The sequence below is a fragment of the Aotus nancymaae genome, unplaced genomic scaffold (assembly GCF_030222135.1).
Source record: "Aotus nancymaae isolate 86718 unplaced genomic scaffold, 86718_ANA_hifiasm-v0.15.2.pri h1tg000044l, whole genome shotgun sequence".
Taxonomy (NCBI): Eukaryota; Metazoa; Chordata; class Mammalia; order Primates; family Aotidae; genus Aotus; species Aotus nancymaae.
The window spans coordinates 1,246,419-1,273,825 of NW_026988458.1; the positions used below are offsets into that span (position 1 = coordinate 1,246,419).

General features: G+C 51.3%; 1 protein-coding gene across 1 annotated transcript; it reads right to left on the reverse strand.

Moving 5' to 3' along the window:
* Positions 1-412: 412 nt before the first annotated feature.
* Positions 413-26,982, reverse strand: F10 (coagulation factor X). Its single transcript, XM_012470684.2, has 8 exons — positions 26,856-26,982; positions 20,364-20,524; positions 11,709-11,733; positions 10,771-10,884; positions 9,519-9,650; positions 5,337-5,581; positions 2,360-2,477; positions 413-1,026 (listed from the first exon to the last, which is right to left on the reverse strand). Exons 1-8 carry the CDS (start codon positions 26,923-26,925, stop codon positions 425-427), a joined length of 1,467 nt encoding a protein of 488 aa, XP_012326107.1. The 5' UTR covers positions 26,926-26,982; the 3' UTR covers positions 413-424.
* Between the last annotated feature and the right edge of the window lie 425 nt (positions 26,983-27,407).

Below are 27,407 nucleotides of genomic sequence, written 5' to 3' on the forward strand. Positions count from 1 at the left end.
TTTCTGGACATTTCCCTACCAGGGAGTCTGCGTGTCATAGGCGGTCACCAGGGACGTGTCTAATTCCAAGGGGAACAAGAGAGACTAGGCCAGGTGAGGGGTCTTGGGGAGGCCGAGCCAGCGTGTGGGGCCCTCCTGAACCCACAGGGCCTGCACAGGCTCCCGCCTGCCTCTGAGCATGACCCAGACGCAGGAAGGCGTGCGGGGACAAGAATGGCCAGGGCCGCCACAGCACAGCATCATCCATGAAGCCTCCCCCATCCTGTCCCTACAGACGAGAACATTCCCTGGAGAAATGTCCAGGCTGGCTGGGAAGGGCGGGAGCTGGTGTTCCAGACAGACACTTCATCTTCCCACCTCGACAGGGTGGGAGAAGCCAGGGCGAGGCGGCAATGGAGAGACAGACCAGGCCTTGAGTGGGACCTCACTTTAATGGAGAGGTCGTGTTGACCCCCAGGACGTGGCTCTCGGCCTTGGCCACACCCCTGGTTTTCATGGACCTGTCGATCCACTTGAGGAAGCCAGAGACCTTTGTGTAGACCCCATACTTCCCCTTCCGGGCACAGCCCTCTCCCCAGCTGACGATGCCTGTCACGAAGTAGGTGTCCTTGAAGCGCGTGACGTGGGGGCCCCCGCTGTCCCCCTGGCAGGCGTCCTCCTGCCTGGCTTCGTAGCCGGCGCAGAACATGTTCTGGGTGATGGTGAAGCTGCTGGAGAGCTTGCAGGTGTTGCGGTCCACATACGGCACCTCCAGGATTTTGAGTGTGGTGGACTGCCGGCCCTTCTCGTGGGTGCGCCCGAAGCCACTCACGATCCCCGTCTTCTGCGTCATCAGCGTGGACTCGGCCCAGTCCCGCGCCGGGAGGCAGGCGGGCGCCACGTTCATCCGGAAGGTGATGGGCGTCTTCAGCCGGAGCACGGTGATGTCGAAGTCGTAGGTCTCTATCGAGAACCGGTTGTGCTTGATGATCACCTCCACCTCGTGCACCGTCTCTCCGCCCTCCTCCTTCTCTGTGTTCCGGTCCCCTGGGAAGACGGGCAGGACAGCGCTCAGCTCAGCCTGGACGTGCCTCTGCACATCCGTTGCTTTTCAAGGAAGCTATGTTTTTTTCTGATTAAAAATGGCATGTGGTCACTTTGGAAAATTTTAAAAAGACAGGACAGTGCAAAGCAGCAAATAAAAACCACCTTCAGCCTCGCTACCAGAGACCCCACCGGTCATCTCACAGTTTCCTTCTTCGGACGGCCGCCCCGCCTGTGTCCATTGACTGGTGCATCAACCAGGTGTCCCAGGGCCAAAGGCTTGGAATCCCAGACCCAGGCTGTGCGGTGTGGCCGCCGGCCGAGAGTGTAAAACACTTGTGCCGTGAGTGTGCAATAGAGTCTTAGAATGAAAGAAAATGCGCAGAATGTCTTATTCCATGTTTCACATGCCACACGTGGAAAAAATAAGGTTTTCAACATGTTGAGTTAAATGAATATATTATGAGAATCTGATATATATCTCAGATTATAAAATCTGATACACACACACACATGTGTATTTGTTTTGTTTTGTTTTTTGAGACAGTTTTGCTTTGTTGCCCAGGCTGGAGAGCAGTGGCATGATCTTGGCTCACCGAAACCTCCACCTCCTGAGTTCAAGTGGTTCTCCTGCCTCAGCCTCCTGAGTAGCTGAGATTACAGGTGCCCACCACCACGCCTGGTTAATTTTTGTATTTTTTAGGAGAGATGAGGTTTTGTCATGTTGGCCAGGCTGGTCTTGAACTCCTGACCTTGCCTCAGCCTCCCAAAGTGCTGAGATTACAGGTGTGAGCCACCGTGCCCAGCCTGTTTTTTGTATTTTATAATGTATAATAGAACATTTAATGTTATAAAAATATCAATTTACATACATCGCTTGCATCTGTGGCTTGTGTTAGGTTTGCGCTGAATAGCTCTAGGGTCTACAGGACAAAGACAGATGTGAATGAAACAATCCCACGCACACAGAAGCAGAAGAGGCAGAGGTGCTTGGTGGCCAGAGTATGTTGAACAGAGAGGGAGGTCGGAAGGCTCCCAGGAAAACACACTGAAACACAGAACATTAGCCGGGCACAGAGGCCCAGAGACCTGGGACCCAGAGACTCGAAGACCTGAGACTGGACACCCAGGGGGAGAAGGGCTGGGCTGGGTCCCCTCCGCATCCCCATCCTCCTCCCTCCCCTTCCCCTTCCTCTGTGAAACACCCCTAACCCCACAAATAGGATTTCAGGATTTGAACTAGTGCTCCCAGGAAATTCTATCAGCTCTAGTGGTCTCTGTCAAGCAGTGACTGTGCCCCGCTCCACGGCCCTGGGTGCTGTTGGGTGTCACTTACCTACCCTCACCTTGAATCTCTTGGCTTGGTGGAGACAGTGGGCTGCAGTGAGGACGTAGAACTCGCTCAGAATGGTGCCACCACAGAACCCCTCGTTTTCCTCGTTGATGAGCAGAGCCTGTGACAGACGTGACAGGCTCAGTGTGGCTGGCCAGGCCGGACAGGTGGTGCCCAACGGAGAGGCCAGCTCTTCAGGTGGCATTGCCCGGCCCTCCCCATGCCAGCCTGTCCTCTCCGGTCTCTTGCTGTCCACCCGAGGACAGCTCCTTGTCCGTCTCTTTTCTCCACCTGCGCTACACACTCACTGATGCAGAGAACCATCTTTTCTTTCTTCCAGACCCATCATAGCATTCTCTAAAGTCTCACGCACAGAGCGCATCTGTCCATGCTTTGGAGAAGACGCTCACTGTGGGAGCAGCCTTTTCCGTCTCTGCGGCAGGATTTCTACCCAGGACCGGGAGTCTGTGCAGAAACGTCTGCCTGGACCGGTGCACCTGCCTGGGGTCCCAATGGTTCAGCAGTGCGAGCCCGTCCCCCACGGGGCACGGACGCCTCCGTCCCAGGTGACTTTCTGGGGATCCCTGCGGCAGCTCCTGTGAGGGGTCCCCAGGGACCGAGCACTGACCGGGGTGCCCCACGCTGTCCCCAGGGAGCTGGACTTACAAGTTTGGAGCCTGGGATATTTTGGCTTTCTTTTCTCCGGGGAGTTTCCCGTCCTGCGATAGTGGCTGGGCGCATGTGAAGGCCGGTGAAACTACTGACGACACCCAGTCTTAAAAGATTTCCTAAAACGTTCATGGCTAGAAAAGGGGTCATGTTTTTGCCTCTTTTTTGCATAATTTATCAACTCATTATCCAGCTGACGTGAGGGAAATTCAGGCTTTCTAAGAAATGAACACCAACCGTTCTTCCTAAAGATGCAGATGAGGCCACTTGCCAAGACTCGAACCAGGAGACAAGAATCTCAAACCTCAACAGACTCAGCCAGGGGCCCTCTGAGGAGCCCTCCAAGGCGCTCCGTCCTGCCCCGCTGCCCGGGACCCCCTCCAAACCCGCGCCTGGGGCTGCAAGTCCAGCTCCCCAGCCACACAGGAGGCTTTTCCTGCTCACGCCAGTGAAGCCTCAGCGGGGTCTCCCGTATCCCAGTTCTTGTCCCAGACACACAGTGCCTGGGATTGGGAGGATTTGGGTCTCAGCTCCCTAACTAGGTTTAGACTTCTGTGTATCAGAAGAGGGGCTTCGCAGTTTCGTATCCCACGTGCACAGCGCCCAGCTGAGTGCCTGGCACGTAGAAAGCCCTCAACAAACATGCGTCACATGGATGAGGGGTCAGAGCTGCTTCGGCGCTTCCCTCTCGCTCAGCTCTTTATAGTTAGACAGAGGCTCCCCGCCACATGGCCTGGGGGAATTCCTGAGGGTGCTGGCGGCTCTGAGGTTCTTGCTTGTAGGAGAGGACACTCTGGCTTTGGGCACTGAAAATTCAAGTCCAAGTGAGGACTGCAGAGAAAATGCAGGACGCCCAGTGCCATGGTTTGGCTGCGGCCCCACCCAAGTCTCATCCTGAACTGCAGCTCCCGTATTTCCCGTGTGGTGGGAGGGACCCGGTGGGAGGTAATTGAATCACGGGGGCAGTTGCTTCATAGTGTTCTCGTGGTAGTGAATCAATCTCATGAGATCTGATGGTTTTATAAGGGAAAACCCCTCTCATCTGATTCTCATTCTCTTTTGCTGCCACCACCTAGGACGGGCCTTTCGCCTTCCGCCAGAATTGTGAGGCCTCCCCAGCTGGGCGGAACTGTGAGTCCATTAAACCTCCTTTTCTTTATAAATTAGTCTCAGGTATGTCTTTATCAGCAGTGTGAAAACTGATTAATACATTCAGTTAGATTTCACTCAGATAAACAGAAAATACTTTTTAGCCTATGTATGCTTCAGGCGACACCCGAAACATACTTACCCCAAAAGTATTTCTTGTTTATGTGAAATTGAAATTTAATTGAAAGTCTTGTGTTTTTATTTGTTTAATCTGGTAGCATTAGTCCAAATCAACAATCCAAGATTAGGTCCCAGTATGGAGGCTCACACCTGTAATCCCAGCACTTTGGGAGGCTGAGGAGGGCAGATCACATGAGGCCAGGAATTTGAGACCAGCCTGGCCAATATGGTGAAACCCCTGTCTCTATTAAAAATAAAAAAAATAGCCGGGCATGGTGGTGGGCACCTGTAATCCCAGCTACTTGGGAGGCTGAGGCACGAGAATCACTTGAACCCAGGAGGTGGAGGTTGCAGTGAGCTGAGATTACACCACTGCACTCCAGCCTGGGTGACAGAGCAAGGTACTGTGTCTTAATAAACAAAACCTCAAAGAGTGATTTTCTTTCTACCTTTGAAAATAAGTAGATGTGTTTTTCTCTAAGGTACTCTCTGTTTCCATGGGACTTAGGTGTTTGGGTAAAAATATTTCTGAAATTAAAAATGAAGTGAGGACATGGAGTCTTCCTGCCTCCATCAAACAGAAGAGCAAATGGAGGCCTCAGCCACCCCCTCGCCCTCCTCCTGCCCGCTGGCGGCCCTGCAGCTTGGCGGCTCCCGGGCATCAGCCCCGCCTCCGTCTGGTGTAGGGAGGTTTCAGGGCACCTGAGGGCATGGCTGCGCCTTCGCCTCCTTTTCTCTTTCACAGGACAGCGTCGTCCTGGGCACGCCACACGCAACCGTGGAAACGCCTGGTGGGACGGGGGTCGGGGGGCGTGGACGGGCCCAGCCTCTCCCTTAGCCCCGGCTGCTCCCCGTGGCGCTCACAGCCTCCTCGGCAGAGGGAGGGACAGGCAGGCAGGCTTGGGTGGCAGACCCCTTTGTCCTAGTGCGGACCGGTGCCTTCCCCGATTGCTACCCCCAGAGTGTGGGGTTGGCCTCCCCGAGGTGCACAGCGGGTCGGGTGGTCCGGCCAGCAGGCCCGAGGGGCTGTCGCCACTGTTACCTGCCAGGGACACTCCCCGTCCTTGCAGTCCCGGCCACCCACGATCCTGACCAGGTCGTTGTCCTCCTGCTCGGGCTGCGTCTGGTTGAAGCCCAGCAGGTCGAAGGGGTTCTCGGTGGGGTCCGGGTCGCTCGTGTTGTGCGGTGGCGAGGTGATGGTGTCGGCGGTTTCCCCGCTGCTGTTGGTGGCCTGGGCCACTGACCTCTTCCTGCGCTCCAAGGTAAGTTTCCCACAGGGGTAGGGCCCTGAAAGAAAGGACGACCGGGGCCTTCGGCACAGCGAGAGGCTCCCCACACCTGCAAGGCTCCCCCGTGGGGGAGAGTCAGACAGCCGGAGGTCGGCAGGGGTTGGGTCTGCAGGTGAGTGCAGCTGTCCGAGCACTGGCTTCCCCTCAAGTGACAGCCGGTGAACACTGGACCCCAGGCAGCAGCCCAGGCAGCAAGGGGAGTGTGGGCATCTGCGATTTGCCTGGAAATGCACCAAGAAGTCAAGAAAGCTTGGTGGGCGGACGGACAGAGGACGAAAGGGACGGGCTAAATGGGTGGATGTATTAGCATATGTATGCTTCAGGCGACACTCGAAACATACTTACCCTGAAAGTGTTTCTTGTTTATGTGAAATTGAAATTGAAAGTCTTGTGTTTTTATTTGTTTAATCTGGCAGCATTAGTCCAAATCAACAATCCAGGATTAGGCCCTAAGGTACTATCTGATTCCACAGGACGTAGGGGTTTGGGTAAAAATATTTCCCATATTTTTGGATGAGGATACCAATGGGAGAACCCAGGCGCTGGGTGTGCGTGGCTCCCTGCGAGCTTCTATCCAGTGTGCTGCGTGTTTGAAAATTTTCCTAATGAAACATTGGAGAAAAAAGTTTTCAGGCAGAAGGAATAGTGCACAAAAACAGCCGGAGGCACAGAAGAGCATCTGGAACACACAGCTCCCGGGAGGCCACGCCGAGAGACGGTGGGAAGCTTCCTGTGGTACAACAGCTGACTCGGGCGTCAAGGCCAAGCGAACCGGTGAGACAGGTGGAAGAAGGCAGGGGTGTGGGGAGCAGGGGGAGGAAGGCAGGCGTGTGGGGAGCAGGGGCAGGAAGGCAGGGGTGTGGGGAGCAGGGGGAGGAAGGCAGGGCTGTGGGGAGCAGGGGGACGAAGGCAGGGGTGTGGGGAGCAGGGGGAGGAAGGCAGGCGTGTGGGGAGCAGGGGCAGGAAGGCAGGGGTGTGGGGAGCAGGGGCAGGAAGGCAGGGGTGTGGGGAGCAGGGGGAGGAAGGCAGGGCTGTGGGGAGCAGGGGGACGAAGGCAGGGGTGTGGGGAGCAGGGGGAGGAAGGCAGGCGTGTGGGGAGCAGGGGCAGGAAGGCAGGGGTGTGGGGAGCAGGCGGAGGAAGGCAGGGGTGCGGGGAGCAGGGGGAGGAAGGCAGGGGTGCGGGGAGCAGGGGGAGGAAGGCAGGGGTGCGGGGAGCAGGAGGAGGAAGGCAGGGGTGCGGAGAGCAGGGGGAGGAAGGCAGGGGTGCGGGGAGCAGGGGGAGGAAGGCAGGGGTGCGGGGAGCAGGGGGAGGAAGGCAGGGGTGCGGGGAGCAGGGGGAGGAAGGCAGGGGTGCGGGGAGCAGGGGCAGGAAGGCAGGGGTGCAGGGAGCAGGGGCAGGAAGGCAGGCGTGCGGGGAGCAGGGGCAGGAAGGCAGGGGTGCGGGCAGCAGGGGCAGGAAGGCAGGGGTGCGGGGAGCAGGGGGAGGAAGGCAGGGGTGCGGGGAGCAGGGGGAGGAAGGCAGGCGTGTGGGGAGCAGGGGGAGGAAGGCAGGCGTGTGGGGAGCAGGGGCAGGAAGGCAGGGGTGTGGGGAGCAGGGGCAGGAAGGCAGGGGTGTGGGGAGCAGGGGGAGGAAGGCAGGCGTGTGGGGAGCAGGGGGAGGAAGGCAGGCGTGCGGGGAGCAGGGGGAGGAAGGCAGGCGTGCGGGGAGCAGGGGCAGGAAGGCAGGGGTGCGGGGAGCAGGGGCAGGAATGCAGGGGTGCGGGGAGCAGGGGCAGGAAGGCAGGGGTGCGGGGAGCAGGGGGAGGAAGGCAGGGGTGCGGGGAGCAGGGGGAGGAAGGCAGCGGTGTGGGGAGCAGGGGGAGGAAGGCAGGGGTGTGGGGAGCAGGGGGAGGAAGGCAGGGGTGCGGGGAGCAGGGGCAGGAAGGCAGGGGTGCGGGGAGCAGGGGGAGGAAGGCAGGGGTGTGGGGAGCAGGGGGAGGAAGGCAGGCGTGTGGGGAGCAGGGGCAGGAAGGCTGGGGTGTGGGGAGCAGGTGGAGCAAGGCAGGGGTGTGGGGAGCAGGGGGAGGAAGGCAGGGGTGCGGGGAGCAGGGGGAGGAAGGCAGGGGTGTGGGGAGCAGGGGGAGGAAGGCAGGGGTGTGGGGAGCAGGGGGAGGAAGGCAGGGGTGCGGGGAGCAGGGGCAGGAAGGCAGGGGTGCGGGGAGCAGGGGGAGGAAGGCAGGGGTGTGGGGAGCAGGGGGAGGAAGGCAGGGTTGCGGGGAGCAGGCGGAGGAAGGCAGGGTTGTGGGGAGCAGAGGCAGGAAGGCAGGGGTGTGGGGAGCAGGCGGAGGAAGGCAGGGGTGTGGGGAGCAGGGGGAGGAAGGCAGGGGTGTGGGGAGCAGGAGAGGAGAGGGAGGAAGTGGATGGCAGGGGGTACAGCTCAGCTGTTTATTTGCTGTGCTCCTGCAGGGTCTGAGGGGGCTGTGGCGAATTCACCAGCTGCAGGTGCTGTCACCCCCAATCCCCTGCAGGCCTCAGCTCTGCCCATGTGTGGAATCACTACCCTTACAAGTTCTGAGTTCATCCATTAGATGGAACTGAACTTTTTTTTTTTTTTTTTTTTGAGACGGAGTCTCGCTCTGTCTAGAGTGCAATGGTGTCATCTTGGCTCACTGCAATCTCTGCCTCCAGAGTTCAAGTGATTCTTGTGCCTCAGCCTCCCAAGTAGCTAGGATTACAGATGCCCGCCACCACAGCCAGCTAATTTTTGTATTTTTAGTAGAGACAGGGTTTCACCGTGTTGGCCAGGCTGGTCTTGAACTCCTGACCTTAGGTGATCCACCCACCACAGACTCCCAAAGTGCTGGGATTACAGGCGCGAGCCACCGTGCCTGGCCTAAACTTTTTGCACTAGGAAGTAGTTTCCCTCATTTTATTTTCAAACATCACACTTGGTTTTAAGTGAATTTGTGATTATTTCTAGAATTAAAAAATATTCGTGCGTATGTCAAGAAATGACTTCAGGGTGCTCGGGAGTGACCTGTGTCTGGAGGGGACAGTCATGGCAGCCGCAGGCAGGACACAGTCTGGGGGCTGAGCTGCGCCTGAGGCCGGAAGGTGAGCTGGGTTACCAGGCTCTTGAAAAGGCAGGCCTGGGCCTTTGCATTTCGACGCACCCCTGGGTGAGGCTGAAGCTGTGGGCGGGGCAGGCTATGAGTGGGAATGGGGTCCCTGTGCAAGGAGCAGCTGTGATGCTTAGGACCCGCCTTCGAGGGCCCCACCTGTGCAGAAGCGCCCACAGCTAGGCAGGCCCAGCGCAGGCGATGCCCACAGGGTCAGGACAAGGAGGCGTGTCCCCACCCTGCCCAGGCCCCGGTCTGTCCTACACTCACTGCCCTCTGGGCACCTGTTGTCCACTTTCATCAAGGAAAAGAAAAAATAAGTTCACTGAACACTGGTTCCGAAAGAGCGAGCTCAGAGGCTGAGTGTCCTCTGACCCCCACCCCAGCCCCACTCCTTAGCTCCAGTTCCTCGGGCCACCTCTGCCCCTCGCCTGCCCTGGTGCTCTGGGCCTGTGGTCCCCCCAGCTCCCTGGCATGGGTGGATCCCCCCAGTCCTAAGGGAGACTGAGGGCCTGTGGTGGGCCAGGCATCCTGCAAGATGCTCCAGGGATCACCCAGGCACTCAGGCAAGAGTGTCGGTCCCATTTGTCAGATGAGGAAGCTGAGGTTAAACAGCACATCTGGCGCACAGAAATAATGGGTGTGTTTCCAAACCTTGTGGTCTTCATGCCTGGGCCACCTGAGCCCAGAGCCCAGGACTCACTCCTGCCCTCCTGGTGCTGCTGTCACCTGCCAGGCCCACCCAGAACACGTCTATGTCCCTGCCCACCAGCGTGGGTGTGTGCTCCCTGCCCGGCCCATCAGCAGCTGGTGGCTGTGGCCCAGCGTGCCTCCTACCTGTGGGAATGCAGGCCTTGCCATCGTCAGCCAGGATGTACCCACTGGCACAGGAGCACACCACTGAGTTCTGCTCCTCGTGGCAGAACTGGTCACAGTCCCCGTTGTCCAGGCTGCAAAGCTTCCGTGTGACTGCAAGAGACAGGCACGTTGGCTCTGGGGTCGGCTGGCTGGGGACATGGAGGCGGGGCTGGCCCAAGGTTGCCAGCTACCTCCACTTGTCTTTCTGCCACAAAGTGGCCACTGGGCTAGAGCAAAGGGCCAGAGCCAGGTGACAGGCACACTCGCCTCAAAGGGCAACCCTGAGGGTCATGGGGAGCTCATTGTGCAGTGCCCGGTGGAGCCTGGCTTCTTTGGCAGACGCCAGGCTCCAGGGACCCGCGCCTCACACGTACTGGCTGGCTGGCACCCCCTGCCCCAGCAGCACTCACATTATGCGGACTCCACACCCCTCTGCGTGGGTTTTAATGAAAAAGTAATCCCAGTGCAAAGACCAACATGCATGGAATTTTGGAAAACATTCATAGCCCTGGGAGCCTGAGCAGGATTATGCCTCATAAGTTACCAAATGGTGTCCCAGGGAGGCGACTCTGGACTGGTAACGGAATGATGCATAATTGATATTCCCATCAGGGAAAATTCAAAAGTAATACAATCTAAGAACATGGCCTAAAGATGATAAATTAAGTACTTTAAAAGAAATGCAAATCTTTTTCCTTAGGGAAAATTGACCTAATAGTAGCCTAACTCCTTATTTGAAAATTAATCACCACATTAGAGAAAGCTCTTAGTGATTTTTCCTTGTAGAGATAATTAAATGTATCAAATTTTTACAATCGGACAATCTCCAATATTCGTCCTTGACACCTGCATCCACACACATCAATAAGAGGTGATTTAGAATCACTGCACAGGGTAACGGGCGCGGCAGTAACAGGGCAATGCACTTGGCCCCAAGGAAAACAGAGTCCGCTCCTGTTTACACATGAACGGGTCCCACACTTGAACGCTCTAGTCTCTCGGAGGAGTCGAGAAGTGACTGTGTGTCTCTCATCATAGCCCCAAACCGAGTCATTTGAGGGACATATTAGGGCTGTTTTATTCTACAGTGGCACAGCATAATAGAGCCCAGACTTCATAAATCAGAAATGCCTTAAGAGTGGTTCATTACGCATCTGTGCTTCTTGCCCCGTCCCACCTGCTACTCTTCAGGGGAGTCTGATCTGAAGGTATATGAGGCAGAGGAACCTACATAATTCGCAGTTTTTGCCTTCGAATCCTTCTAAACAGGTGCAGGTGTACTGCCCGAGGCCGTCTCTACACTTGCCCTGGTTCTGGCAAGGATCGCTGTCACACTGGTCGCCATCTGCAAAGAGAGGAATTTGAAACTGGAGTCTGCAAGCCGTTTCTGGGCGTCCTGGAAGCAGCTTTGCCGTGCTAACCTTGGCACTGCTGTTCCGATAACTGGAAGTGGCTTCCTGCTCTTTGGACTTGACTTTCCCACCCCCTTTTGTGGCCGTGCATACGTGATGCCTTTATCTAGGTGGATCACCGGCCTGGCTTTTTGATTTTTGCCGAGGTGTTTTGCTACGTGTTTTCAGTCAGAGGCAGCCACAGGGTCAGCTGGAAGGACACAGGGAAGGCACACGCACGGCGCTCATTTCTGGGCAGCCTCGACTGCAGAGGATGTTAGGGTTCCTCTTTCCAAATGGTCGGGGGGTGAAGTGAGAGTGCGAAGCCTAACACAGGACTTCACGTTTCTTGGAGGACTTACACAATCGGATTTAGAGACAGGTCCAGTTGTCATTTTGAGAAATGTGAATGACTGATACCGTTTGAGACACCACTGAGCATGAAAGCAAGGCGCTACCTTAGGTGGGAATCTAACCTTTCAGACTCTTTTGCTTTTACCCAGTACACGTGTATTTGAGAAAAGTTATGGAATTTGGTATCCTCAAATGAGAAGGTACTGATTTAAGTATATATCTCTAAGTCAATAACAAACAAGAATTAGTGTAAAATTACTATAAAAACTCTTTTACGATAACTATTATGGAAACACCCCGAGGGAAAAAGTCTTAAATGAGTAAGATTAAAACCAAAGCAGAAAGGAAATTCAGGAAATATTTTCAAAATTCAAATATCCTAATGAACCCCTCTCACTTGAGGTTAAAACAATAAAAAACGTACCTTTGTATTTATTCCAGAATTCATTCTAAAAGGAAAAAAAAAGATTAAAAAATACGTTGGGGAAAACAGAGACATTTTACACCAATATCAACCACAATTGACTGACTCAAGCTGAAGACGGTATTTCCCCAACAGAAGTCACTTTTAGGAATGAATTGTTCTAGAACTATTCGATCTAAAGAGAAAAGCTACCCAGAGCTTCTGCCTCTGTGAAGACGTGGCTTCAGGCATCTTAAATGCACCATCTTTCTTGAATATTGAAAATATTTTCAAGTTAATTACCTAGAAATGGATTGCGCCAAAGATAGCTTGCTCTGTTTGCTGGTCAGCAGATGGTTTTTAGCTGATGTGCCTGCGCTAAACATTCAGACAAGGGTCACGTGCTTGTCAATAGTCATTATGTTCGCTGAAAGATACTTATTGCTGATTAGCTTAAACTAGGTATCAAGAGCCTGTATTATACTAAAAAACGTCCGCAGTCTTATTTTTTTTAATTCTCTAAAAAAAACGTTGGTTGAATAGTGTCCTCCCTAATTCAGGCCCACCTGCATTAGCCTCAGAATATAAGCTTAGCCTGAAATAGGGTCTCTGCAGCTGTGACAAGGCAAGGCTGTGGATAAGGTCATGCTGGGTCAGTGCAGGCCCTAAATCAAAGACAGTGTCCTTATACGAGACGGAAAACGTCACACAGCGCCACAGAGAGAGAAGGCCATGTGAAGGTGAAAGCAGAGATCGGAGCGATGCATCCCAAGGACGCCCACGCTTGCTGGGTGCCCCGGAAGCAAGCGGAGACCCTGGGACGGAGACTCTCTCGCGACCTTCAGGAGGAATCAGCACCGCCAACACCTTAATTTTGCACCTGCCTCCAAAGCTGCGACAGTACATCCCTGTTGTTTTAAGGCATTTGTGGACTTTGTTACAGCTGCCCTGGGAGGCACACACATCGTTGTTTTACATTTTTAGTTTAAAAATCATCACAGTAAAATCAATGTTTTGGTGTACACGTCTGTGATTTTCAACACATGTAGAGACTTGTGTAACCACACGAGCAGGATACGAAGAGCTCCATCCTCCCCCCAGAATTCCCCATGCCGTCACCCCCCACCTGCCAACCCCGGGCAAACCCTGCTTCACCACTAATCTGCTCATCACAGTAATAATGACTTACTGAGATGCGTGTAAATGAAAGTGTCCATTATAGGACCGTGTGAAACTAGCTGTTTGTTCAACACAAAGTCTTTGAAATTCATCCAAGTTATTCCTGTACACAAATGTACAAAATGTTGTGCAACTGTTGTATCAATAGTTTCTTCCTTGTTCTTGCTGACAACTATTCTATTGTATGACTACAACCAGCAAAAGACATTTATCTTACTTCTACCTTTTGGCAAGGAAGAACAGAGTTGTTGGCTGGGCGTGGTGGCTCACACTTGTAATCCCAGCACTTTGGGAGGCTGAGGTGGGTGGATCATTTGAGGTCAGGAGTTCGAGACCAGCCTGGCCAGTATGGTGAAACCCCGTCTCTACTAAAAGTACAAGAATTAGCCTGGCGTGGTGGTGCACACCTGTAATCCCAGCTACTTGGGAGGCTGAGGCAGGAGAATCGCTTGAACCAGCAGAAGGAGTGAGTCAAGATTGTGCCATTGCACTCCAGCCTGGGCAACAGGAATACCCTGTCTCAAAAAAAAAAAAAAAAGACGAGTTGCTATCGACATTTATGTACAGAATTTTATGTGGAAATAGGTTTTCATTTCTGTAGGGTAAATGCCCAGGAATGGGATTGCTGAGTCACATGGTAACCTTATATAACTTTATAAGAAACCGTCGAGCTCCATTTCAAAGTGGCTGTGCCATTCTGCATTCCCACAAGCAGGTATCAATGTTCTGCTTGCTCCATATCTTAACCAACACCGTATGTGTCAGTGTTGTTTATGTTACAGTAAGTAGTCGTTCTCACTGCGCTGTTCACTTGCATTTCCGTAATAGCTGATGTTGAATATGTTCTCACGTTTATTTTCCATCCATACATCCTCTTTGGCGCGGTGGTTGTTCAGCTCTTTTGTTCAGTGTTTAATTGCGTGTTTATTTCCTTCTTTCGAGCTGTCAGGTTTCTTTATCCATTCTGAACATGATTCCACTGTTGCACATGTGATTTGCAAATATTTTCTCTCAGTCCGTAGCCTGTATTTTTATTCTCTTAACAGTGTGTATTTTTGCAGTGCAAGTCCAGTTTATGACATTTTTCTTCATGAATCATTCTTTTGGAGTGGTGTCTAAGAATTTTTGCCCAGCTCCGTGTCAGAAATTTGGTTGTACTTTCTCCTAACAGTTTGACAGCTTTAGATTTTGTCTTTGGATCTATGATCCATTTTGTGTTCACTTCATGTACTTATGAAGTTTGGGTCAGGTTCTTTTTGCATGGAAATATGTAATTGTTCCAACATTGCTGTGGTCTCAACACGCCCCCCATACATAAGTTAAAATTTCATTGACAAAGTAATAGTATTAAGGGTGAGGACTTCAGGAGGTGATTAGGTCATGACGGTTCTGCCCTTGTAAACAGAATTAATGTCCTTATAAAAGAGGCTTCACACAGTGTTCATCCCTTCTGCTTTCTGTCAGGTGAGGATGCAGCCACAAGTCACCATCCTGGGAGCACAGACCAGGCCCTCATCAGGCTCCATGCCTGCTGGTGTCTCGATCTTGGAGGACTTCCCAGCCTCCATACCTGTGAGCAATAACTTTATTCTGTTTATAAAGTACCCAGTCTGAGCTATTTTTTTTTATAGAAACACAAACAGACTGAGACTAATATGATTTGTTGAAAAAGACAATTCTTTTTCTTTCTTTCTTTTTTTTTTTTTTTGAGATGGAGTTTCACTCTTGTTGCCCAGGCTGCAGTGCAATGGCGCGATCTCAGCTCACTGCAACCTCTGCCTCCCAGGTTCAAGCGATTCTCCTGCCTCAGCCTCCCAAGTAGCTGGGATTATAGGTGCACACCACCATGCCCAGCTAATTTTTGTACTTTTTCAGTAGAGACAGGGTTTCACCATGTTGGCCAGGCTGGTCTCAACCGACCTCAGGCGATCCACCTACGTGAAAGTGCTAGGATCACAGGTGTGAGCCACTGTGCCTGGCTGACAATTCTTTCTTTATTGAACTGCTTTTGTACTTTTGTCAAAAATAAACTGGCCATATTTGTGTTGGTTTACACCTGAACTCACTATTCTGTTCTACTGGGCTATGTGTCTGCTTCTTCTTCACCAATGCCACCCATTCATACCTCTGTAATTAATGTGGCTTTATAATAAGTCTGAAAATCACCTAGTGCGGAGCCTCCAATTTTATTCTTCCTTTTCAAAATCGTTTCAGCCATTCTAGTTCCTTTACCTTTCCATAGAAATTTTAAAATCAACTTGTCTCTATCTGCCGAATTTTGACTGGCAGGGTACCGCATTTATAGATCAAATTGGGGGAAATTGATATCTTAATAAGTTGAGTCTTTCAATCCATGAACATTGTATGTGTCTCCATTTACTTAAGTCTGTTTAAATACTTTCATTGGAATTTTGCAAATTTCATGATAAAGATCCTGTATATGTTTTATTAGCTTTACATGCAAGTATATCATTTTCTTTGAAGCAATTGTAAATGGCATTTAAAATTTTTTGGCTTACAACTAACCGTACATTGCTACTACATAAAAATATGATTAAAATATGTGTGCTGACCTTGTATTCTGTGACCTTGTCACCCTCATTTGTAAATTTTAGGAGCATTGATATGGTTTGGTTATGTCCCTACCCAAATCTCATCTTGAATGGTAGTTCCCATAATCCCCATGTGTAGTGGGAGGGACTCAGTGGGAGGTAACTGAATCATGCGAGTGGTTCCTCCACGCTGTTCTGGTGATAGTCAGTTCTCATGAAATCTGATTTTTTTTAAGGGGATTCCCCTTTTGCTTAGCTGTCATTCTTCTCTCTCTTGCTGCCATGTAAAGAAGGATATGTTTGCTTCCTTTTCTGCCATGATTGTTAAGTTTCCTGAGGCCTCCCCAGCCATGCAGAACTGTGAATCAATTAAACCTTTTTTTCTATTATAAATTACCCAGTCTCGGGCAGTTCTTCATGGCAGCATGAGAATGGATTAAAACAAGCTTTTTTCCCTTTCACATTATTTGCGATTTTCTATATGCATGATCAAGTTATCGTCAAATAGTGATAACTTTCTTTCTTTTTCTTGACCTATTGAAGGCCTTCTTTATAGCTAGGACTTCTAGTATAATGTTGAATTGGGAGTGTTGGGAATGGACATTCTTGTGTTGTTCCCAGTCTCAGAAAGAAAACATTCAATTTTCACCTTTAAGTATAATATCAACTGTAGATTCTTTGCAGATGAGTTTATTATGTTGATATAATTTCCTCCTATTGATATTCTTCTGATAGGTTTTTTATAAAATCATAAATGGATGTTAAATTTTGCCAAATTTCTTTTCTGCCTCAATTGACATGATTATGTGGGTGTTCTCTTTTGTTTATATGGTGGATTGCATAATTATTTTTTAATATTGAGCCAGCCATGTGCGCCCCAGATAAACTCACTTGGTCATGGTGTACTATTATTCTTTTAAAAATATATTGCTGCATTCGATTTGCTAATATTTTGTTGAGGATTTTTATGTCTAGGTTCATGAGAGATATTGTTATATAGGGTGGTTTTGTTTTCAGTATTTGTCTGGTTTTTCCGTCAGGGTAATGCTGGCCTAAAGCAAACTGAGAAATGTTCCCTCTTCTATTTTCTACAAGAATCATATAGAATTGGTATTATTTTTGAAATGTTTGGTAAAATTCTACCAGTGAAATCATCTGTGCCTGAGCATTACTATTCAGAAGGTCTTTAATTAAGAAGTGAATTGGCAGATATCTCTTTCATCTTGCGTAGGTTTTGGCGGCTTGTGGTATTGAATAATAGGCCCATTTCATTCAAGTTGTTCAAATATCATCCCAATTTATATGTGCAGAGTTGTTCAAAGTATTTTCTTATTATACATTTAACATCTGCAGTTTCTGTAGTGATGTCCCCTCTCTTTCACTCCCAACATACTTTTTTGTTCTTTCTTCTGTCAGTCTTGTTTGAGTTTCATTAGCTTATTAATTTTGTCTATTATTTTTGTTTTCAATTTATTTGACTTCTTTTTAAATTTCCTTTTGTCTTTTTCTACTTTATCAAAATGGAAGCTTATGTAAACAATTTGAGACTTTCTTTCCTTTCCCATATGAGCATTTAATGCTATAAATTTCCCTTGAAACAATGCTTTTTTTGCTGCATCCCACAGATTTTATGTTACATATCCATTTTTGCTTAGCTCAAAATACTTTTCACTTCCTTTAAAATTTTCTCTTTGACTCACTGATTATTTATACGTATGTGACTTTATTTCCAAGTACTTAGGGAAGTCTCTAGTTATTTTTCTGTTAGTAATTTTTTGTTTAATTACATTATGGTCAGAAAGCATACTTTATGTGAGTTCAATCTTTTTATTGAGGTATGCTTTGAAAAAAGAATATAGTCTACCTTGGGGAATTTTCCATAGGTGGAAATAAAGTGTACTCTGCTATTGTAGAGAATCCTATAAATGTCCATTGGATTCAGGTCAAGTGATGTCTGGAAGACTGGAGGAAAAAATGATAAACTCACAGCCAGTTGTATCATATAGTACTTCTAATTCTAATCTTATTCCTCAATACACTGCAATTTACTTTTAGAGTCCTCAAATAGCTGCTACATGCATTCTATCCACGTTTTGGAGCTACACTTAGTGGGAGAGATGGTGTGGAATGTGGTTTCTTCATCTTATCTGGAATTGGAATTTGTTGATAACCTTTAATTCAGTCATCTCTCTCTCTGGAGAAGCCATTCTTAGAAAATAATCTAGAAGAAATGCATGCATATGTGTTTTCCTAAAAGCAATATTTAGAAATAACTTATATGGCCAAACTGTGAGAAGAGTAAATGCATATGATAAAATATAGCACAGCTATATAGAAGAAGATTGTTGAGAAATGATGCTGAGTTAAACATAAACTTGAGTCAGCATTATTTTATTAAAGAAAAATTCTACCAGTGGAGAAAAATGTGTATATATAAGAAATATTTGAATATAGTTGCTAAAATTCTAAATTTTTTCTATTAGAGACAAATCATTTATTTGCTAACAAGGAATAAAAAGGAATTCTTAATTTAATTAGGAATTAGAGTAGATCTTGATCTTTTGCAGAAATGCAAAGATATCTGAATCACACAACTTAGACAATTTAAATGTTCTAGATAGAAGTGTCAACGTTGTGCTTTCCGTTGTATTAGTGGTTGCTATATTCTCTTTCTTGTTTTCAAGCTTCATGCCAGGAGGCAGAAGTATTTCCTTGATGTTGTGAGTCTATGAGAAATATGGTAACACATTTGATTGTCACACTCCAACCATCTGTGGGGGAAAGCCCATATTCTAGGACTCTACAGAAGTATTCACCTATGAACATGGCCTCATCATCTTCACTGGCCTTGTCTTGTTTCTCAACAGCTGCTGCTGTTGCTGCATGGAAACATTCAGCTATCTTCATGACAACTAGCTCAAAGTGCTAAGTGAGACATTCTTAGAATGATCCATTTGGTCAAAGAGCTCATTATCTGCAGGTGATAACAGATAAATGTTGGACTGATGTAAGTCACTTTCAGGAACTCCTTGATAAGCTTATCAAGGAGCCTGGCTGTGGTCTGAGGTAGAAGACTTTCAAAAGCTTTTGTTACATAGAAATCACCAAGAATTTTTTGAGTTTCTTCAGTTCTAAAGAGGTTAGTTTCTGGCAGCGTCACACCTGGCACTTTTTCAAGCTCTTCTACCATGCTGATTCTCCAGAAGGGTGAGCAGAAGTCAACTCCATAGGTTTGGTTTTCTGGGCCATCTGGATGGTGGGTGACCTTGGAACCACCTGTGATGTGCTTCACCCCTGAATACTCTTTTCTGGGATTTCAATGAGATCATGATAGTCTGCATAGACCATGTAAAACCAACAGGTGCTGAACTCAGGGTGGCAAATCAAATACATTCTCTTATTCCTTAACTGGTATCCAATTTCATAAATCCAATCAATGCCACTAATCAGCATCTTAAGGTAGAGTCCTGACGCAATTCCCAAACATAAGTTAATGCCCACCTTGTTGTGGCAGGTGATGAAAGGCTTAGCCCCTGCTACCCTGGGATGACGTTCATCATGAAGGTTTCAATGTCTAGAAATCTCAACTCATCCAAAAAACTTCTCATATATGTGGTGATCTTAGGGCAGACGATACATTGCTTTCTCAGAAAGTCACTCAGGATCAAGTCCAAGTACTCAAATAATATTGGGTCTCCTTGCCTTTGAGGCTACAGTAAGGATGAGGCGACATGTGAGCCAGGAGACAGCAGTGCAATTTCACAGGGGCTGATGCTGAGCTCGCCCTTCTTGGTGTTTTCCAGATTTTCCTGGACTCCAAATATGTCTTCCTGTGGGAGTTTATTTATTGACTTATAATTCCTTGACCTGGCCATAACTTGCAACTTCACCCTAGTCTGCAGGGATCATTAGAAGGTGAATTTTCCCCAGCTATTTTGGATGGATCTTCAGGGTGACGTCAGTCAGGTGGTCTCAGGCTGCAGGGTTCTTCCCCAGTAACCTTTGGCGGTGGCCTGTGCTGGGGACCTGTAAGGAGCCTTGACGTTTCCATTCGGGTCCACAGTCAGTGGTGTGGCTGGTGGCAGCAGCCACGGCTGGCCTAGCTGTTACACGCTGAGCTCTAGCTTGGACCCCTTCCCGGCTACTCTCTTCTCTTCAGCTCATTTTTGTCAGTTCCGCCCACTTCCACTTCAGAGTCCTGCCCTGCGGCCACCTTTCCTGAGGCCTGGGGTGAGGCCTCAAAACCCCTCAAGACCCCTCGTCCCTTCCCAGGTCCGTCCGAAGCCCCGCCTCTTCCGGGGAAGAGGGGGCGAGCACTCTCCGCGCGGGGCTGCTGAGGCTGCAATCGCGGCCTGGTGTGAGCGCGCTCCTCCTGCTGCACAGGCGCAGTGCTGGGTTCGTTGCCAGGCGCCACAGCCGGTTTTCCTGCTGCGCAGGCGCGATGCTGGGTTCGCGGCCCAGCCCCAGCGCGGGTCCTTCTGCTGCGCAGTTTCGCGGCCTGGCGTCCGTTGTGCGCCTGCGCACTCCCGCGGTAGGCTGCGGCTCTCAGCGTCCGCAGCGGCCAAGGCCGGACGCGGGCCCGGCGCTCGCGCTCTCACTGCGGGCGTGGGAGGGCACGATCTCAGCCCACTGCCCCTCGGTGAGGCGCTGGCCGAGGCCATGAGTATTGGTTTTTAGGTTAACATTGTATTTGTAAATGGACTTAACCCGGTATAAGCCCTGTGACCCTCGGGGGACGTGGGCGCCGCGAAGGAGTCGGCGGGGGCGGCACCACGTCCCCGTGGGCAGGACTCAGTCGCGGCCGCGATTCGCTGGGCCCCGCCCCGGAAAGCCCTTTCGCGCCGCCCCTTCCTCCAGACAGCCCCGAGGGTGGGGGACGGAGCTGCGGGGCCAGCGAGGGCGCCCCGGCCTGAGCGCCTTCCCGCAGCCCAGCCCCGGCCCTTACCGTCTGGTCGCTGTCCTCGAAGACCTCGCGGGCCTCTTCGTAGGAGCAGGTCTCTTCCATGCACTCCCTCTCGAGGTTTCCTTTCTTTAACTCTTCTAAAATGGAATTGGCCCTCCTGACCCTCGCCAAGACGTTGTTGGCCTGCTCCCTGCGGATGAACACTGGAAGACAGCAGGACAGGGTGAAAAGCTCCGGTCACCCTCGCCCGGGCCCCCCAACTGCAGTGTCCCTCACCACATCCACCTCACAAAAGGCGGATCACTCCCTTGGAAACCAGAAGTAAAATTCTAAGCCCCCAACCTGCTGAACGGACCCCTCCTCTGCCAGGGGGCTTCCATAGGAACCTGAAAGACCAGTTCAGGCCATGACGGGAAGGGGGGTCCCACACGCCTCGTTATTTCTTCCTCCCTTTGGAATTCAGGCACAGCTGACCAGCATCTACAGTAAGAGAACTTAAGACTGACCAGATTCTTTGTAGCGATGAGATACCAGTTTCCAACCTGACTTCTCTAGTATGGGATCACGTGACATGGAGCAGGCCCTAAAAAAATTATTTCACCTCAAATTGTATTTCTTTAACATATTATGAAATTGCCCTGCAAAGCTGTCTCAGGGGAACCTACATTCCGTAGAGAGCCCACTTACCTTTCCAGGTGTTTTTCTGAGTCGAGAGTCTGGCACCTTTTTTTTCCTTTAAGATGATGTCTCGCTCTGTCACCCAGGCTGGAGTGCAGTGGCACGTCAGCTCACTGCAACCTCTGCCTCCCAGGTTCAAGCCATTCTCCTGCCTCAGGAGGACATTATCTTGCCTCAGCCTCCGAGTAGCTGGAACTACAGGTGAGCACTACCACACCCAGCTAACTTTTGTATTTAGTAGAGATGGAATTTCACCATATTGGCCAGGCTGGTCTTGAACTCCTGACCTCAAGTGATCTGCCGAAGTGCTGGGATTACAGGATGAGCCACGGCACCTGGCCAAGAGTGTAGCACTTTTTAAAGGTCCGCAGAGGAAAGAGTTGGCATCTATTGCCTCTAAGGGTGGCCACCTATGAGTCTTCATCTACGTAACAGGAACCTTGGTCTCCACAACCCCTTATCATAACCCAGATACTCCTTTCTATTTATTCTAGGTCTTTAGATATTCTTTCAACTGATTACCAATCAGAGTAGCTTTGAAGCCACCTATGCCCTGGAAGCCCCCACCTTCCCTCTTTCTGAAATGAACCAGTTTACACTATGCTTATTGATTGATATCTGTCCCCCTAAAATGCACAAAATCAAGCTGTGACCCAACCACCTTGAACACATGTTCTCAGGACCTCCCAAGGTTGTGTCGTGAGTCATGGCCCTCACATTTGGCTCAGAATAAATCTTGTCAAATACTTTACAGAGTTTGGCTTCTTCATCAACACTTTCCTCAGGCACTTTGGGGACTGTGGAGGGGAATGGCCATCTCTCTCCCCAGTTCTCTATGAGGTACAGCACGAGGCACCTGCTCTAGACCCATGCACCCTTCTCTGGAGAAGCAGACACATCCCATCCAGTCAGCTCATCAGCCTCCTCACGTGCTCACGCCGGCTCAGCTGGCCACCCAAGCCTCCTTCCTTGCATTCCCCCTCCCCCAGAGTGCTTTCAGCCCACTCTGCCCTGTGCTTTGGCTCAAGCTGTGCGCCTTCAGCCTGACTTCACTGTCTTTAAGGTCTCTGCTCTTTGTTATGTGGTGATTTGTGATGCTCTTTCGATTACAAGCTATAGAAGTACAATGTATGAAGTCCCAGGACACACGCATATGGCAGCTTTCAAGAAATAGCACTGATTAGTAGATTAAAAAAAAGAAGGCTTAGTACAAAGTTTTCTATTTGATTCTTTTTTTTTCTTTAAATACTGAGTTGATTTCATGGCCAGCATGAAGTCACTGGCAAGTTTCTATTCTTGGCTCTGTAGTCTTTTCTGTACTTTTTTTCCACTGAAAAACTCAGTGTGTCACCACTCTAAAGATGACTCTCCAAACTGATCTCTCTAGCACCGACTTGTCCTGAGCTCCATGTTTTCATCTGTGTCACCGTGACGGATGCCTTCCCTAATCTCAGAACTCCAAACTCTCCATGTCCAAGATTTAAAAACAAGACTGCAGAACCAAGCAATTCTGAGTTTCAAAAACATCTTAGTCACTTACTACTCATTATCGGCAGATGAGAATAATAATGTAAGGCCGGTTGCCTCGACGGGAGCTCGGACGCACACCCCCCCCCTTTTTTTTCCGAAAGCTCGGACATGCTCGGGCATGTTCCCTTCTCCCCTTCTCGCACAGCCTGGCCCTCCCTTAAGGAACCCAGTATGCAAGCGGAGTCTTGTGATTCTAGCCAATAGCAGCCGAGTCTTTCTAGCCAATAGCAGCCGAGTAATTCTAACCAATAGCAGCCAAGTCCTGTATGCAAACAAAGGCTTGTAACCTTACCCAATAGCAGTCCTGCTCTCCCACAACCAATCGAGCTCCTTCACTCCCTATAAAACCCCACGTCTGAGAGGAGTCCGTGCGACTTCTCCGGCCCCTCCTGTCGGACCACAGAACCTCGCCCGGGAGCCTGAATAAACTCCTTCATATTGGATCTTCTTGTGTTGGCCTCAGTTTCTTCGTTTTAAACTTGGCAAGAACAAACCTTACAAATAATACCTATTCTTAGAGTTGTTTTAAAGAGTGTATAAACTCCTAGTGTTGAGTTTGGCATACAGAAGGTGCTCAATAAACCTTAGGTTCATTCCTATCTCCAGTTGCTTTACCTTCCAAATTCCCCACTTTTTAAGTGACACCGACTAGACTTAGATTTACTGTTTGTTGACCCTGCCCCATTACTCTGCACGTCTCCTCACGCACTTGCTCTGAAACACAGCCCACACGTGGCTCCTGGAAGTCTGTACACGTGGCTCCCTGCTGCAACCTGCAGCCTCATGTCGCCCCACTCCACAAAAGTCACTGAGGGTGCTGAGGGTGGGGCAGGGAATGCCCGTCTCCCTCGGGACCCCTGGCTCTCATGTTGGGATGACCACAGCCTGGCTCAGTGTTTTGCAGATTGGGACCGGTGGCCTCCTGGGCCCCACCTGGGGTCTGAAGGCCACCTCTGCCTTGCCCTCGATGTTCTAATGCACGTCCACATGAACACCTCTCGACCCCACCTCTCTTCCATCCTTCCCTGTGGCCAGACTGATGTACGCCTGGTTTGCTCTCTGCTGCCCTAGAGCCACAGTGACGGTTCACAGACTTGCCACAGGGTTGGTCCCCACTCAGCCAGGGCTTGATGCCCTCACTGTTTCTGGTCAGTCCCTCGCGCCCTCTGTGACTCTTAGAGGAACTCGCTGTTCTGCAATGCCGACCACACCTCTGTTCCCCTTGGCACCCACCCCTGAGCGTCCCCAGGCTGGCTCACCACTAAGAATTCACCTTTCCTGTGCAGTGCTCCCCCAGTTCCTGCCTCTTCCCGTCTCCCCGAAGCCTGCTCACCTCTCCCCAGCTCAGGGGGTAGGACACTGCCTATAAGGTTGAGCAGGGCTGGGTGGGGGCAGGATGCAGGTGGTGGGCACGGGGTGGAAGGGATGAAGCAAGGAAGTCAAAGGCCACCCGGAACCCGACCCCAGTGGTCTCGGAATAGAGCCCAGGGTCTGCCCACGGCCAGGGCTCCCAAGCCACACCACCTTCAACTCTGCCTTCATTCACGTCTCTCTGCCACACTGGGCTCCACACTGACCTAGGCTGAGCCCAAGACTCATGCCCCAGGACCTTGGCACCAGTCACTTCCCTGTCTGGAACATTCTTTCCGCAGATACCTGCATGGCCCGGCCCCAGCTCCCCCTGAGAGGCCCTCCCTGACCACGCCCTCTGACGTTGTCCCCACCTGTGTCTCTTCCATCCCCTTACACTTGCCATTTGTCTCCTAGCGTCTAACCTTTCTCTGACATTACATGTTGACAGGTTCATCCTTCCCTCCACTGGAAAAAGACTTGGCCTGTTTGGTCACAGCTGTGCCCCATGCCTGGCACGACCGGAACTTAACCAGTATTTGTTAGGGGAATGATGGAAAGACTGCACGTCTGGCTCGGGCCTCTGGACTGAATCTGGGCACTTCTGCCATCTGTTATTGCCGAGTCACATCAGCGTTTCAGTCAGACTGAGTGGGTCGGGCCTCGGCCACGTGGCCACATTTTCTGATGTGAGTAGAGTGGGATTGGCAAAATGAAATTAAAATGTGCCAAGGTTCTAAGACACTTGTCTCAAGACACTAATGGAATTAACCCAGATCAGAGTTCCGGAGTGTCCACACTCGCACACGTTCGTCGCGTGCTTTTGTTACTTGTGTGCATTTGTTCTTCAGAAGGCGTCGGGAGTGTCGCTCTCCTTGAACACACGGTCGCGTTGGTCGTGGCAACATCAGTGACTTCCACAGTCAGCAACTGCATTCGAACAGCTTTTACCAGCAAGCAAAAGTTTCAGCCAGTAAGGTCAAAACTCACGAAGAATGGATTTAAACTCGCTGAATGTAAAGACTGAAACTGAAGTCACGTAGCGTTAGTAATTGCCAGTCCAACAGCAGCCGTTTAGAGGCTGGCGCTGCAGGTGCTGTGTGTATTCTGATTTTATTAAAATAAAAAGTTGGATTGCAAAAGCACTCACAGGTGTCAGGACAGGGCTGAATAATGTCCTTCCAAATTCATGTCTTTCTCAGAACCTCAGAACATGACCTTAATTGGAAATAGAAGTTTTGCGATGTATTTGGTTAGGGAGACATTTCACAGGAGCAGGGTGAGCCCTAAATCCAATGACTGGTGTCCTTCCGAGAGGAAAGAAGACCCACAGAAAAACAGCTGTGATGAGAATGCCACGTGGTGATGGAGGCAGTGGTGACAGTGATGCACCCACAAGCCACGGCTCCAAGGCCGCTGTCACCCGACTCTAGAAGACAGGCCTACAGCAGACTCTCCCCAGGTTGTGGACGAACCAGCCCCACTGACACCTTGATTTTGAACTTCCAGCCTCCAGAGCTGTGGGAAAAATGTTTCTGTGGCTTTAAGCTACTGGGTCCACGGTCCTTTCTCATAGCAGTCCCAGCCAAGCAGCGCTGAGGCCCCACCACCCCAGAAGAGCTTCGTGACTGCCAGGAAAGCCACGTTCGTTTCAAGGCTAGACTGCAGGTGCTGTGTGTATTTGATTTTATTAAAATAAAAAGTGTGCACAGCAAGGTCCTGAGTGGGACATTCTGGGACCTGCCTTCAGTCCCACCCACCCCAGAGCGCAGCTGCTGAGACCTCTGAGGCGGAGTGGGGGAGGGAGACGGCCTGGCGCCGTCTCTGGTGCTGACCACATCCTCCCGGGATGCAGGCTGGCCCCGGGGATACCACAGGCGTGGTCATGGGCCAGGCCGGCTCCACACGGCTAAGGGTATCATGCTCCTGTGGGTCCAGAGGTCTCAGGGCTCCTGCACGGGGCAGTGTGGCCTGAGGGGTGGGGAGGAGCTGGGGAGGTGGAACCACACGTTACCCCATGGAGGGGAGTCCCGTTCCGTTGGAAGACAGGGAGAGGTGGGCTCAGGGGACAGAGGCTGGGGAGGGGAGCGGGCTGAGGGTGGGATGGAGAGGACCCCCATGCGATGTGGCCAGAGCTCCGGTGTCACCGGGCCGGGGGCCATTCAGGTCAGCAAGGCCTCAGCCTCAGATAAGTTATCCAAGCCTGAGGGTCCACTCAGCCTTCCCAGGGGCCTCCCCTTTCCTCCTCACGAGGGTCTTCCCCTGCTCCATCTCTCCCTTACATCCTCCTTCCCCATGCCCGTGTCCACCAGGTGCCCCTGCCTGTCCACTTTATCCAGGACGCACGCAAGCCTAGGGTCCCCGTCTCCCGCGTCCCCGCCAACGGGGCCTTCCCTTCCTCTGCTGCCCCCAGCTTTGCCTGGTTTCTGCCCTTTTCGGGTTTCTGCTTTTGGACAGGCCTAGGGGTCCTGGACATCCCTGGTGGCCCACCCCCAATCCAGCTGTGCACTAGGCAGCCCCTGCCAGGCGGAGCCAGTCCGAGGGTGGTGGCACTGGCTCGGCTCAGCCTCCTCCTTCCTGGGAGCTCCTCTGCGGTGCCCCTCTTCCCGTCCTCCCTGTGGTGGCAGACGGCCAACTGCTCTGTCTCTGCCTGCCCCCACCTCTCCCTCTGTGTCCCTCCTCCGTCTCTGTCTCTGCCTCCAGGTCTCCCGTTTCACTGTTTCTCCCTCCCTCTCCTTCTCGCTCTCTGACTCTGTCCTTGCGTTTTTGCCTCTGTGACCTCTGATCTGCCCGTCTGACTCTCAGCCACAGGGACGTCCTTGGCTAGAAAGGCCAAGTCCAGCCATCTGAAGCCAGCCCCTGACAGCGGCCAAGGCACCCACGGTCCAGGCCGCGGAGATGAGAGGGTTTCCCCGACTGCCGCCCCTCCCTGCTCCCCGGTGCCGCCTTTGAGTCTGAAGGGCGAGGGGCACTTACGGCTTCCCCCGGGCAGCAGGAGGCCAGCCAGGGAGGCGCTGAGCAGGACGAGGTGCAGCGGGTGTCCCATGGTATGGCTGAGTCCCGTGTCCCTGTCCTCAGCGGGACAGGCTGCCGGAGCAAAGTCCACGCCCCAGCTGGGACGGCTGCTGTCCCGCTGCTTGTCACTTGGCTTAGGCCTCCTGATTGGAGCCGGGGCCTGCTGGCGAGGCAGGGGAGTGACCACGCTGGGAACACAGCCGCCCCGGCCCCACCTTCCCCAGCAGAGCTGGGCAGCCAGAGGGGCCCAGCGGAGCCCCATCCTCATCAGTAACCAGGGCCTGCCGTGGGCGTGGGGACGTTCTGTTCCAAGAGCGAATAAAAGCATCATTTCGTGCTTGTAGTTCCCAGATGTTTACGTTTAACTCTCCGTCCTCACGATCACATAAAAGCATCACTTTTCCCATCATTTTTCCAGCACAGAAAACTGAGGTTAGCGAGCAGGAAGCCTGGGCCGAGGCCTTGGGTGGCGAATGTGGGATTTGAGCTCAGGACGGCTGCTCCAAGGCTCTG